Source organism: Apis dorsata, unplaced genomic scaffold (assembly GCF_000469605.1).
Source record: "Apis dorsata unplaced genomic scaffold, Apis dorsata 1.3 scaffold_444, whole genome shotgun sequence".
Lineage (NCBI taxonomy): Eukaryota > Metazoa > Arthropoda > Insecta > Hymenoptera > Apidae > Apis > Apis dorsata.
In genome coordinates, this window is record NW_006263692.1 from 61355 (window position 1) to 74999 (window position 13645).

Sequence of the window (13645 nt, forward strand, 5' to 3'; positions counted from 1 at the left end):
TATCGTAAATAAAAAATCGTATGCAACCCTTCGAAAAATGATACAGCGACGCGCGATTAAATTCAATTTAAATTTACTGATTAATTTACTGAATTATTTTCACGATTTAATTAATGATACAAATTATAAAATTATAAAAAAAACTAAAATTTTCTTTATTGCAAAATTAATTTTTTTTTCTATCTTATTATATTTAATTATATATATTATCCCATTTCATTGAATAATGTTTGTATCAATTTTTAAAAAAAAAAATATATTTCTTTATTCGCTTATTTGTTACATTCAACAATATTGAATATCAAGTTTGATTCGATTTAACCGAATATTACTATACACGTGTGCAACAGGCGAAAATTTTGATCCAAGGCGAAGATTTTACACAAAAGAATTCATAAAAAAAAGACTTGCGTGTTTCTGAAACAGCCAACAAAATTAGTTAAGAAGCAATGGCACGAAGAATTCGATGTTTCCAGGAAGCTGCACGAGAGGCGAAGTTATTTCGATCCAGCTGCAAACGTAGGTCAGCGCACCGGGACAATTTTCTAAATGCTTTGGACCATTCTACGTACTACCCTTATTAAACTGTATTTATTGAAAACCTCTTTTGATGATGCAATAACAGAATAATTATAAAAATTAGAGATTTATTTTCTAAAGTCAGAAACGATCGATTCAAGATCGATAGTAAAATATTTAGAATAATTATATATTTTTTTTTTTTTATTTCGAAGATAAAATATGAGAAAAATATAATCATGCATCGACAATTGATCATCAATTATTCGTTTAACGTGATAACAAAAATGAAAAAAAAAGTTTTTCCATTTTCTTAAACAATATCAACAATTACGTTTCTTAGCTTCTTTCAATCAGTTACATTCACATCATATAATCGAATTATATCGATATATCGATATATCGAATAACCGAATAATATTCCACACGGTTAAGCGATTTAATTCACCTCTCGTCTAATTTACGGTTGCGGAAGCGTACGGTACCGCATGCTTCCCATGGCTACAGTTCTATCTATATATCCTAGATGCATCCCCGTTGCAAGAAAAGGGGAGCGAAATCTCTTTGGAATTGTTTCATGCGACAATACGACGCGTCAAGACTTTTTTTCTTTTGAATTCCTAACCTTAAATACATACACGTGTATAATATGAATTCCTAACCTTAAATAAATAGACACGTATACATGTAGTGATGAATCGTTAATAATAGTTGAAAATTGAAGCGCTTTACCAATCATAGTTACTATACAATAAATCATAGGAAAATTTTCGAAACGATCGAAAATATATGTGGAGGAAAAGTTTAGTAGTAAATTTATAGTTGATTGCATTGATCCATTCGTTAAAAGCACACGTTGAAATATATTGCGATATATAGATATCGATTTCGAGGTTTCATGATGCAAGATATAATGTGTGTGTATATGTATATGTATATGTATATGTATGTGGACTAATATCGATATGATAATTGGTATAGTAAATATTTTGTAACCGCAAAACAGAACTACGAAAGATTCATTCCCACTATCTCTTGATACATCAGGCGAGCAATATAATTTGATCTAAGATCAAACATCTGTGAGATGATACTAATTCAATGATATTTTTTTTTCTTTATTTTTGTTTACTATTATCAATGTATTTGTGAGATTTTTCTAATTGAACAAGACCAAACAGAATATAATTTGAATGATATTTGTATATTTAATGATAATAATTTATTTTTATTTATTTATTAAATAAATAAATCTAATTTTAATTTCACAAAACAAATACATAGAGAAATTAAAGATAAAAAATTGTACTGTTGCATTAAGATTGGTTGACTCATTTATATATTTCTTCTCATTTCGATTTTTGATTCTCCTCTTTTCATTTATTGTTACTTTCTATGATAATAGAAAATATAAATAAATAAATTCTGTATTTCGATTCTGAATCCTTTGAATTATTCGTTTAAATTATAAATATATTCCATTCTAATCAATGATCCAAATCCAATACATTGCTCTTAAAATGTCTTATTTAACATTTTATAAATCGAAAAAAAAATATCGAAAAAAATCTGAAATTTTATCATTTCCATTATGCCTTTTTTTTTAAAATTAAATTATTTTTAAATCTTTGAGAAATTCATATTAGCTAATTTCATTAAAAAAATAAAAAATATAGAATTTCAAATATTGTAACGTATCTTTACATAAAATTAATAAAGTACTAAACTAAGAATATTTTTAATTAAGAAAGGCAAGATACAGATGCAAGTTTCACCATGTATAGATTGTTCGAGACTGATGCGCAGTTTCATAAAATCTAGGAATAGAATATCTGTATCGCGATACATGTTTCAGCATGTGTAGATCGCTTTAAACGAAGCTAGTTGCCAAGCGCATCATTTGACGTTGACCAGGAAGCGTGCAACGGAGCTTGGATCTAACGTGTAAGCGGGGGATCTTTCTCGTCAAGGTCAAACATTTTGATCGATACAGACGAGGAAAACGGTGAACGGTGAGGCACGACGCAAAATGAGTACACAACGTGCACCCACGTAGGTAACCATAAACGAATGTAACCATACACATTGCCGTGAAGTTAAGTCATTCGCCAGAATTAGAACGTACCGACGATGGACGTCCATGTTTCAAATTCGTGTAAATAATACGTGTGCACGCGCAGTTTCACATGTTTGATCCCGCTCCTTCCAAAAAGCGTGTCCCTCTGAATTTAGTGTGAATATTATCCTTCCCTTTCCCTTTCCATTCTCATTCCCTTGAGATTATTAACGAGATATACTTCCACCACACTCAACTCTCATTTTAACGACACTACTCTGCGCCTCAAGTGCCATTCCCCCTCCCTCGTTCCTTTGTTCTCTTTTATTATCGAGCCATCGAAATCGTTTCGTACGATTACTCGTCTGTGTTCGCTGCTTCCGCTAGGTGGCTTATGTAACGCGCGTCATGTCCGCGTGCATGTCGCTCTACTCGCTTTTCAATCTAATTTTGACCGCGGCCTACGTTCTTCGTTAATTCCTCGCTGCTTATTCTACTGCGCGAGAATTATGACGAATCGCTTGTTCGAATCTTCGTTCCATAAATAAAGAATAATTCGTTGATATGTTTCAACAAGTGATCACCGAAATGGGCAATGAGACTATTAGTGAATAAGTTATCTAAAAGGAATCCAAATGAATAGAATAATTTTTTTTTATTACTAATAGATGTGATGCGTTTTCAAAAAATTTACTTTTCAGATGAAATTAACCAATAATTAAACTCCTCCTCCAATATAACTCCTTCATTGATTTTAATGAGCTAGAAATACATTGTAAAACGTTATTATTTTGAATAATTTGTTCCTTTATGTATAATCGATGATTAATTTTAATTTTCAAGTTGTTCATAAAACTTTTAAAATATTATTATATTGTAACCACTTATTATCAACTGTTTATGTAAATATAACGGAAAATCATTCTCATACGTGAGATTTAGAATCGCAATTCCGATTTTATGTATCCTTATGATTCATATATATATATGATTTATAAATTTTGATTTAAAAAGCACATATATAGTAATCATATTTTAAAATGCATTGAGATATAAAAATAGATATTTATAACAAACCTATGACGCACACACGTAGTTTATAATATCCTTTTTATCAAGAATGCCGGCTCTTGAATATTTCTGATAGGTAATATATAGTAGCTCTACCATGATAAGATTTGACCATTATTGCTGTAGATCAACAGTACTATTGCATCTATGTAATCGCTTAATGGTAATTAACTATAATATAATAATATTTTTTTAAAATAAAAATTAAATAATCAACGTGAGATATTTTTTTCTTAACTTATATATATATATATATATTTTTATATATTTTTTTAAATTTATTTCAAATTTTATCCATACAATATGTTTGTACTCGTATTTACTTCGATTTTAATAATTTAAAAATCTTATATAACACGTAATATATTTACAAAAATTTTCTGTAATAAATTTTTAGTACTTTTGACTTATGTATATATGTATATACATGTATATACATATGTACAATTTGAGCGGAGAAACTTGTTTGAAAGATGAAGCACACTTATCGGCAGACTTGAAAGGCTCCGATGCAACGTAAGTCACGAATGCCTGGAGAAAGTTATTAGATCTGAAACAGCCGATGATTGTGTATCGAATCTTTAAGATTACTACTTAATGAAAATTAATGAAGAGCAGCAAGCGAGCGGAATAAATCAGTTGATCGAGTCGCGCGATGAGTAGGATGAGTATGATGCACACATATGATAAGTGTATGCATACATGATAACAATAACAGCAGCAATAACAATATGTAGCAACGAGGGCAACGACACATCCTCATATCTGAGACAAGACGAGACAGGATAGGCAGGATGCATCGAATTTCAAGCACTTAACACAAAGATCACCACACTTTCCCTAGGCACAACCCTTCCTTCCACTTCCCTGTTCATCGACTATCCCTGTCCGGCTTTCGGTATTGTCGTAACGCCGTTGACCCGTGAATACACCGATCCAATAGATATAAGTTATCCGAGACTATCGAATTTCATTGTCACTGCATCCTCGAAAAACATTCGATCGGCCTACAGACAGGTGCGGCACGATTTACGGCCAATCTAACCCGATTCATTCGGGTAACGAATCGGAAGAATATATCAATGAAAATATCTTCAAAAGATTTAATTTGTCTGTTATTTCCAATTATCAATTGGAATAATTGAAAATATTTAATTAGAATGTTTGCTTATGTATGCATATACAGCATTTATTCGTTGTATGCTCTTCTTACGGATATATGCTTGGAATTCATCCCCACTACTAAAGAAAAATTCTTGTACTCAGTCACGTGACTAATGTTACATCGAACCACAAGTATTTAAGTTTTTTCAAATCCCACTCTTATTTTCTTTTTGTTGTTCTCTCTAACCAGTGGGATTATATAAGTATTATAATATGAAAAAGAAAGATGAGTTATAACTCTATTATCCAAATAGGAATCCAATCACAAACACCAGTTGAATTGATGCACCAGATTTATCTGGTTAACTATTTATTCTTCATTCTATTTTCTTGATTCGTTTAAATTAAATCTGATCAATCGCGAAAACTCGTATAACTTGGTATAAATTTGCATTTTGTTTTAACACGAAGCATTCTTTTTGAATACATTCTCAGATAACTAGATAAGTAGGAAAAGAAAATGTTTGTATGCGTATACGCATACAAAGATAGAGACACGGATAAAGGCAAAAGTAAAGGCAAAAGTAAAGGCAAAGGCAAAGGAAGAAATCGATATGACGCATGCGCGCCGCAATATCTAACCTTGCTAGAATCGGCGTCGTTCATCCTACTCGAGGCTAGGCTTTCTCCCATCCTCTTTTGCCACTGAACCGCTTTCGTTATCGAAACGGAGAGCACCCTCTTGCGCGTAACTTATGGACATTTTATTGCTATCAAGCCACGGTTGCTGTTTTCATAGAAAGACTCGCTGCAATCTTTCGCATTCGCCTAATGTTGTCTAGCCGGCCTCGTGACATACCAAACTTTAACCTACTCGCCTCTCTAGAGGGAGTGACCTGAATATTTTGGCTCGAGATTGAATCATAGTTGAACATCCATTCAAAACACTTTGGAAAATACGTTTTTAATACATACTTGTATACATATATAAATGCAATAATATAAATAAAAAAAATCTTTAATTTAAATATATTTATTTAAAAAAATAATAAGAATTTTTATGTTTTTATACATACAATAAAGAAACAAAAATGAAATTTTTTATAATATATTAATTATTAACAAAATTATTTGAATTAAGTTATTTTCTTATTCGCTATTATTAAATGTTCATTTGTTATTGTATATGTTATAAATTGGTGAAATGTTAGCGAAATATTATTATATATATTGATCACAGATTAAGACTATATTTGCATTATTGAGATTTTAATAAAATATAATAATAATTAAAATAAAATGTAAAATAATTAAGTTATTTTTAATCAAAATGTAAGCAAATAAAAGATCATTATAATTAATTATTTCTTTTAATCATATTAATTTTAAAATAAATTAATCATTAGAAAAAGTAAAATAAAAAAAATGTATTATATATGAAAAAAAATTTAAACAATATAATTCTAATATAATAAAATTTTAATTATTTATAATATTATAATATTATTATGTATATATATTATTATAATATTATTTATATGGAAATTAATAAATATAATAATAATTGATATATTAAAATTATATATATTAAAAAAACGAGAACACTAATTTTAAGCATTTTCATACATACATATAGTAAAATATTAAGAAATATAATGTTACAATATTTAAACTAAATGTAAAAATTTTTATATTGCATATATGGCAAATTAAAATATATGAATACAAAAACTATATATATAATATGTTATATATAATATATATTATATACAGTATGACATATAATATATATAGATTTAATTAAATTAATTAAATTCTTATCATACATTATTATTATTTTATTATTACAAAACAGTAAATAAAATACTGCTAGTGAAATATCAAAAGATCGCCTTTACTGAGAATGTTAACCTTGAAAAAATGTCAATTCGCTTTCACAAGTACACGCTACATTCGTATTATCGCGATAGTCAATAAAGCTATAGAATTAGAATCATAATAAAGTTTAATAACGAATAGATAAAAATATATCAAGTAAAATAACAATATAATATAATTTTATCTAATCGTAGATAATTTCAAAACTATATTGCACTTTAGTTATTATTTAAAATGAATTTAACATTTTTAATAATACGCTGAAATATATTCCTTTTACATTTTATATATATACGAAATAAATAAAATTAAAATATTTATACAAATTTTATAAATAGATCTAGAAATAATTTAATTGTTTTAAGAATATAAACATAAAGAAAATAATAAAATTTTTCGGATATTTCAATATGTATAGAATATTTTAAAGAGAACAGTATAATATTAGTATGGCGTAATCGTAACTCTAAAAATAAAATGATCTAGATAGGTAACGAGATGACTTAAATATGATAAATAATTATTAATCAAAAAATGATGTAAGCATGAATAATGTAATAATTTAACGAATTGAAATATTATATCCGATATAATACGATATTTGGAATACTTTCATAGATAATATAATTATATATTGCGATTTTTTGATATATAGGTAATAAGATTATCGATCGAAGATTTGTCTATTTATTTTCACGCACATTAGATTGAAAAAGGATATTCAATTAATGCTTTTTGTTATTATTTATTTACGTGCACAGTTGTCACACACAACTGTTTTTATTCGATATCATACTTCATCCAGACGATTAACATATGATTTTTTTCAATTATAATCTCATCTACATATTAGGATTTTTTTTTAGTTTAAAAATTGATATATCAAAATCGATATTTTTTTAAACTTATAATACTGCTTTTATAATACTTTTTTTAAACTTATAAACTTCGATATTTTTGATAATATATAATTTTATGATTATTTTTCCCTTTCATTATGAAATATATATATATAATTTTTTTTTTCCATTAAAATCTCAAATTGAACAAATTTGAAATTTGAAAATAAAATCTGTATCTAAATTTAACTAATGATCTCAACAATATCATTAGAAAAATTATTTTCTAAAAAAAGCTTAATGTAAAGAAGAATTAATGTAAAGAAGAAATTGTTTCTCTGAAATAATGCTCAATTAACATTTTTAAATAGTATATCAAATAAATATTTAAATAATTAAATAGAACTCATAAATAAAATTTTTTTAAAATTTATTAATTTTATAAATATAAATTTCATTATAAATATATTATTGATGATATTAATATATTAATTGTTTTCCATTTTTTGCTATCTCAACATATTTTTGATTACCATTTTGGAAGATTAATTATCATTAAAGTTTAATTTTTATATATAATATATATATTATATATAATATTATATATAATATATATATTATATATAATATTATATATAATATATATATTATATATAATATTATATATAATATATATATTATATATAATATTATATATAATATATATATTATATATAATATTATATATATATAATTTTTATATATATAAAATATTTTTATAATAATTATGTCTGCAATAAAGATTTTGTCAATATTATTAAATACATTGTAACATAAAGTTTTTGTAATCTTGCAAATACTAAAAAAGATTTTTGAAATATTATATTTATATTTTTTATTGCTGATTATCAAACTATATTTATTCTATATTTATTCTTTTTTTAATTTTGGAAAATTAAACAATTTTACATATTCATATTCAAAATTAACTTTCGAATAGTTAAACTTGTGTTATTAATAAATAATTAATTATATTTTATTATATAGTTTATTTTCATTTTTTAAATATTTTGTTTTAGTATAAATTTTATTATTAATATACAATTTTGATATAGAAAAATAATTTCTGAAATATATTATATTTCAAATATAATTATATTATTATAATTATTAATAATTACTATATATTTAAATTTAATTTTTTATGTCGTATTAAGCATCAAGAATTAGGTTAAGTTCTGGACGAACATTACGCAACAAAGGTGATCAATTTTGTAAAGCTATTAGCTGTATTGAACAACTGTGGGTGTTAGATGCCTAGCGCTTATTGTGAAAGAACAATATGACACGAAAAAAAAAAACGGGGATTCGCGACAGAGAACGTAAAATCGCGTAACAGATTTAACGTATTACCTAGTATCTAGAACAACCTGTTTGAAAGAAAACATGGCTGCATATTAGAGACGTCCCTGACTCAGTACATACAATTAGTTTGATAATACTGCTTTCATTTGTATGCATTTCAACGGAAACCTTAATTTGTTGATGTGAAAAATATCGTTTCTACGATTTCATTTTCTATCTTTATATATATTTATGATATTTTTATTACAATCAGTTATATTGTAAAATAATTTATTATATCATAGTTTTTATAATAAAACATCTATATAAAAAAATCGTGTTGTAAATAATTGATCGTTTTTAATGTAAACATTTTAAAGTTTGAAATGTAAAAGTTTTACATTTCTTTCTTATTATACAGAATAAACGATAAAATTAGTTTGTGAAAGTTGATCGTCGAACGAGACAACTTAAATTCATTCAATTTCAAGACTCGTTACGCTTTTATATTAATGTTCTTAAGCAATCATAGAAGCATGTTATGCAATATCAAAGTGATATGACCAGTTTGAGCATTGGATCATATTACACCGAACGTATGCAATGTGGACAGTTATGTATTATTATCTTTTTATTTGTGATTCAAGAAAATTGCACTGAAAATTGTACTGTTCGCAAGCGTTAAATCGTTTTCATGCTACAATATTTTAGCATTAAAAAATCAAATTACGTTCCGAACCGTGAACGAATACCATTGACTGTCGTTCTTTAGTAATTACTGTCTAGAAATAAAGAACTCTTTAATAGCGAAACGAGCGAAGACAACATTTTTGCTTTTAACAGCGCTCTCATTTATAGTCACGTGTTCCATATGTTTATTGTGACATATTTTCTTGTCTTTTTTCTATATATATTAAAACACACGTAAAAGGAAATCACAAAATAGCATTCAAAATTTAATAATATTTAATTTTTGTTATTATATCCCATATTTCGAATGTATATAAAAATATGTTATATTATTTAATATAACGACATATAAAAAAATGAACTCTTCTAATGCAGGAATACTATCGTTCAAAAGAGAATTAATTACGCGCAGTTGATTTAATTCATGATTAAAGGTGTATTATAAAGAAATTGTTTATAACGTTCAGTAAAGAAATAATTATTTCAATAGTATTACGAAAGAAATAATAACAATTTGAAAAGAAAACACACTTACCAAGCGTAGTTGAAAGGTCGTCCTGGGGAAACAGCTGATCCGACTGCCTCTGTGGGTGTCGCTTTCGTTTAAATTTCTTATTTGTGATCAGCTAACCTCCAAAACTTACTGCGCAATGGAGATAATGCAATGAGGATAGTTGATTGCATGGAGAGCACTTTAGCGTTTTTTTTCGCGTATCTTAAAGTCCTGTTGCAATTAAAGCCGCAGGTAAAAATCACGAGGATCACGGATACTAACGAAGGGTGGCTGTTGCGTCATATATCGTTGCCAGGCGAACGGGACGTAACCCAATTCGCGGCTGACAGCTTCTACTTTTGTCCCTCGTTTCATTTCTCATCTTTTTACTTCAATTAAAGAAAATTCACTCACAAGACGAACAACGTTACACGAAACACATCGATTCACTGTAACATTCACCAAACAATAAACACATCGTGTTATGCAGTCAGTGAATGATCGAACGACATTCGAATATTAATTCTGTCCTTTTTGCAAGGAGATTGACAAAAACCAATGTTCCCGAGTGTACACGTATCCAGTATGTTTCGCCTCGCTTTTTTCTTCGATGGAACAATCACTGAGCAGAGACGCGACAAGAAAGGCTACCGCAAGTGGCAGAAATGACGAATCGAACAGACGAAGTAAACTCCACACTCGCACTAGTGGAAATGATACTGCGGCTTCGTGAGACTTCATTCTGTATATACTGTACATAAGTTCTAATGCGCAGACGCGAAATGATCGCGCCTGTCAATTATCAAAATCCTCTGTCAATTTTATTTTTTCTTTTAAAGCTTTTTAATACATATCAATAATACATTTTTTTATTTTTAATATTTCTTTTTTTGAAATATAAATCAATATTTTTATTATTTATTTATTGCTCAATTTATTAAATATTTTTAATTTTTTTGTTTTATGTTAATTTGAATAAAAAATAAATATTTTACTTATATTTTGTCATTAATTAGTAAAAATAAATATTTTTTATTTTACATTTACTTAGATAAGCTACTCTCTTTCTGTTTTAAATTGTATTCAATTGAAGCATTTATATGCATCAAAAATTAATTTTTACTTAATATAAAAATCAAATAGAATGGATGTAAAAATAGACATCATTTTTTTGATATATAATACATTATATTAAAATATAAATGCCAATTTTTTAACAATTATATGTTAATGTAGCATATAATATATATTACATATTATGTTTTTATTGATTTGATTTTACAGTAATTGTAACTTGCGTTAAGATATGAAATAATTTCACTTTTTCTCTGTATTCATTTATATAATTCACATATATGAATATTTATATTTTAAAATAAATATCATATGTTTATAATATTAGGATTTATACATTTAGGATCTAGAGATAAGGCAGTTATTCGAAAAATAATATGAATCCTAGATTTGCAATTATTCTCATTAATATAGGATGTACAAAATACAATAATATTTCAAACTTTACAATTGCAGCCATATTAGAATGTATTATATGCACGCTGATTTTAGATTTTTCACTGTTCGTCTTTGTCTTTAGCACCATGCTTTAAAATTCGAGTAAATTCTATATAATCGAACATCGATCCTTTGATAGGTGCTTCTCGATACATTTCGTCGACATCGTCATCCGTAAATCTAAATATATAAAAAACAATGAAATTTCAATAAGATGATAAAGAATATTAAATAAAATATAAAAATTACCTATCTCCCATTGTCGTAAGCAATTCCCTGAGGCGTTCTTCATTTATGTGTCCAGTATTTTCTTCATCAAAACAACCAAATGCATTTTTAATTACATCTTCTGGATCTGTGCCTTGAAGTCTTTCACCAAATAAAGTTAAGAACATTGTAAAATTAATGGGTCCTGGAGCTTCATTCATCATTGCTTCCAAATATTCATCAGTTGGATTTTTACCTAAAGCAAAAATAAATTATCATATACAATTTAAAAAAATCTTTATACCATAAAGATTTTCTCATGTTCTTACCTAATGAGGCAAGCATATCATGTAGATCTTCTTTATCGATGAAACCATCATGATTCTGATCAATCATATTGAAAGCTTCTTTAAATTCAGCAATTTGAGCTTGATCAAACATAGCAAAAACATTTGATGTTGCACGTTGTGCCCGTTTTTTAGTGGTAGCACGACGTCCGGCTGTTTTACGCGAAGACATGTTTATATGCCTGAAATTATGAATAAAAAATAAATTAATTTCTTAATTTATATTTTTTGCCAGCATATATTATTATTATATATTTTTATTATATTTATATTATTATTATATAATTTTTAAAAAACTTTCGTTCATCAGAAATATTTTTTAAAGATAGCATTGCAAGTGGGACAGAGGTTATGTAAATTTGAGTATTTTTGTTCACATGATTTAGAACAGTGTTAGAAAAAACAGTAAACGTTAAATGTATTTACGTATCTTACACAAGACTATCATTACTGAACTATTATTTATTTTTAGACAATTGACTTAGGAAATAACGACGTAATCAAAATCGGGATAAAAATAAGATCGTTTACATGATGATTCAATAAAGAGAACATTACACTCTACATCTATAGAAGTTTATATAAAAATTTTATTCACTATATGATTTAATTTAAATTTTAAACCATAACTTAACAACAAATTAACACACATTACTAAAAATTATTACACATTTATTAAAATATTATTTATAAAATAATGATTTATTTTATATTTTTAATATATTTGCATTTTTATGTTTTTCCGAATAAATATTAAACTATTAATTTTTAATCTTATATTTTAAATTTTTTGCTAAATATATTTGACGTAGGCAATATTTAATTTTTAATAAACATTTACTAGATATGATTAAAATCCTTATTTCATTGTTATAAAAGATATTATTTCTTTTTAAATAACAATAAATATAAAAATAATTTTATTAAACGAGAAATATTAACAAAAACGTATACACTTCTTCGAAGTAACGACACAATAACAATGGCTGTCCATATAAGCAAATAGACTGCTGTCAAATATTTCGTAATTTTCGCATTATTCTCATATATACAAATTAATCACAAGATAGATTTATATTCAAACATTCGAATAAACAAACAAATTTCTACCAACCTGATTATTAGCAGCTTTAAAACTAGAAAAATCTGAAAAACAGAACAGCACAGATACTCGTGCTCTACTGTGACTCACGTTACGCGTCACTCTATGGTTATTTACCACACCCGGGTAAGTAACGCCATCTGGTGAAGGATTCATTATTCAAGCCTTTTCTAGACATCCAAAAATTAGGCCACATTAGAGCAAGAAAAAAAATACTACAATCGATTTTTTCTTCATTTTTCGCAATCTGTACAATAAATTATTATTTAAATATTTAAAATAATATATAAATAAAAACTATTTATTACATTAATGATAATTTTTAGTTTAATTTTTAATTTATATTTACAAATTTTAATGAATATTAATTTATTTTATTTTAAAAATAAGTTAATTTATTTATATATTTTAATAATCAATTATTAACGAAATTAATAATATTAGTGCTAAAAATTTTGAACATTATATTAGAAAATATATTGGTTTATTTTCGAAAGAATATGT

General features: G+C 26.2%; 2 protein-coding genes across 3 annotated transcripts in view; both read right to left on the reverse strand.

Moving 5' to 3' along the window:
* The window catches only part of LOC102672121, a 58551-nt gene extending 47858 nt beyond the window's left edge, over positions 1-10693 (reverse strand). The window contains exons 1-2 of the mRNA XM_006619801.2: positions 10016-10693; positions 1549-1551 (exon numbers count right to left, since the gene is read on the reverse strand). The gene's annotated coding sequence lies outside the window, so the exon portion shown is untranslated. The remainder of the gene's footprint in view (positions 1-1548; positions 1552-10015) is intronic.
* A 727-nt stretch (positions 10694-11420) lies between these two features.
* LOC102672268 (myosin regulatory light chain sqh) lies at positions 11421-13308 on the reverse strand. 2 transcript variants are annotated; one of them, XM_006619803.2, is made up of 4 exons: positions 13154-13308; positions 12022-12221; positions 11735-11948; positions 11421-11665 (listed from the first exon to the last, which is right to left on the reverse strand). In XM_006619803.2, exons 2-4 carry the CDS (start codon positions 12209-12211, stop codon positions 11545-11547), a joined length of 525 nt encoding a protein of 174 aa, XP_006619866.1. In that variant the 5' UTR covers positions 12212-12221; positions 13154-13308; the 3' UTR covers positions 11421-11544. The 2 variants fall into 2 exon arrangements, with proteins under 2 accessions (XP_006619866.1, XP_031368335.1); XM_031512475.1 differs by lacking the exon at positions 13154-13308 and adding an exon at positions 12470-12489.
* Between the last annotated feature and the right edge of the window lie 337 nt (positions 13309-13645).

What these genes read in the sequence shown, in the direction of transcription:
- LOC102672268 (XM_006619803.2), bottom strand. Translation starts at nt 12,211, where the DNA reads ATGTCTTCGCGTAAAACAGCCGGACGTCGTGCTACCACTAAAAAACGG. An exon ending in TGATATGCTTGCCTCATTAG is followed by an intron (nt 11,949 to 12,021) that starts GTAAGAACATGA and finishes TTTTTGCTTTAG; the next exon opens with GTAAAAATCCAACTGATGAA. An exon ending in CTTACGACAATGGGAGATAG is followed by an intron (nt 11,666 to 11,734) that starts GTAATTTTTATA and finishes TTATATATTTAG; the next exon opens with ATTTACGGATGACGATGTCG.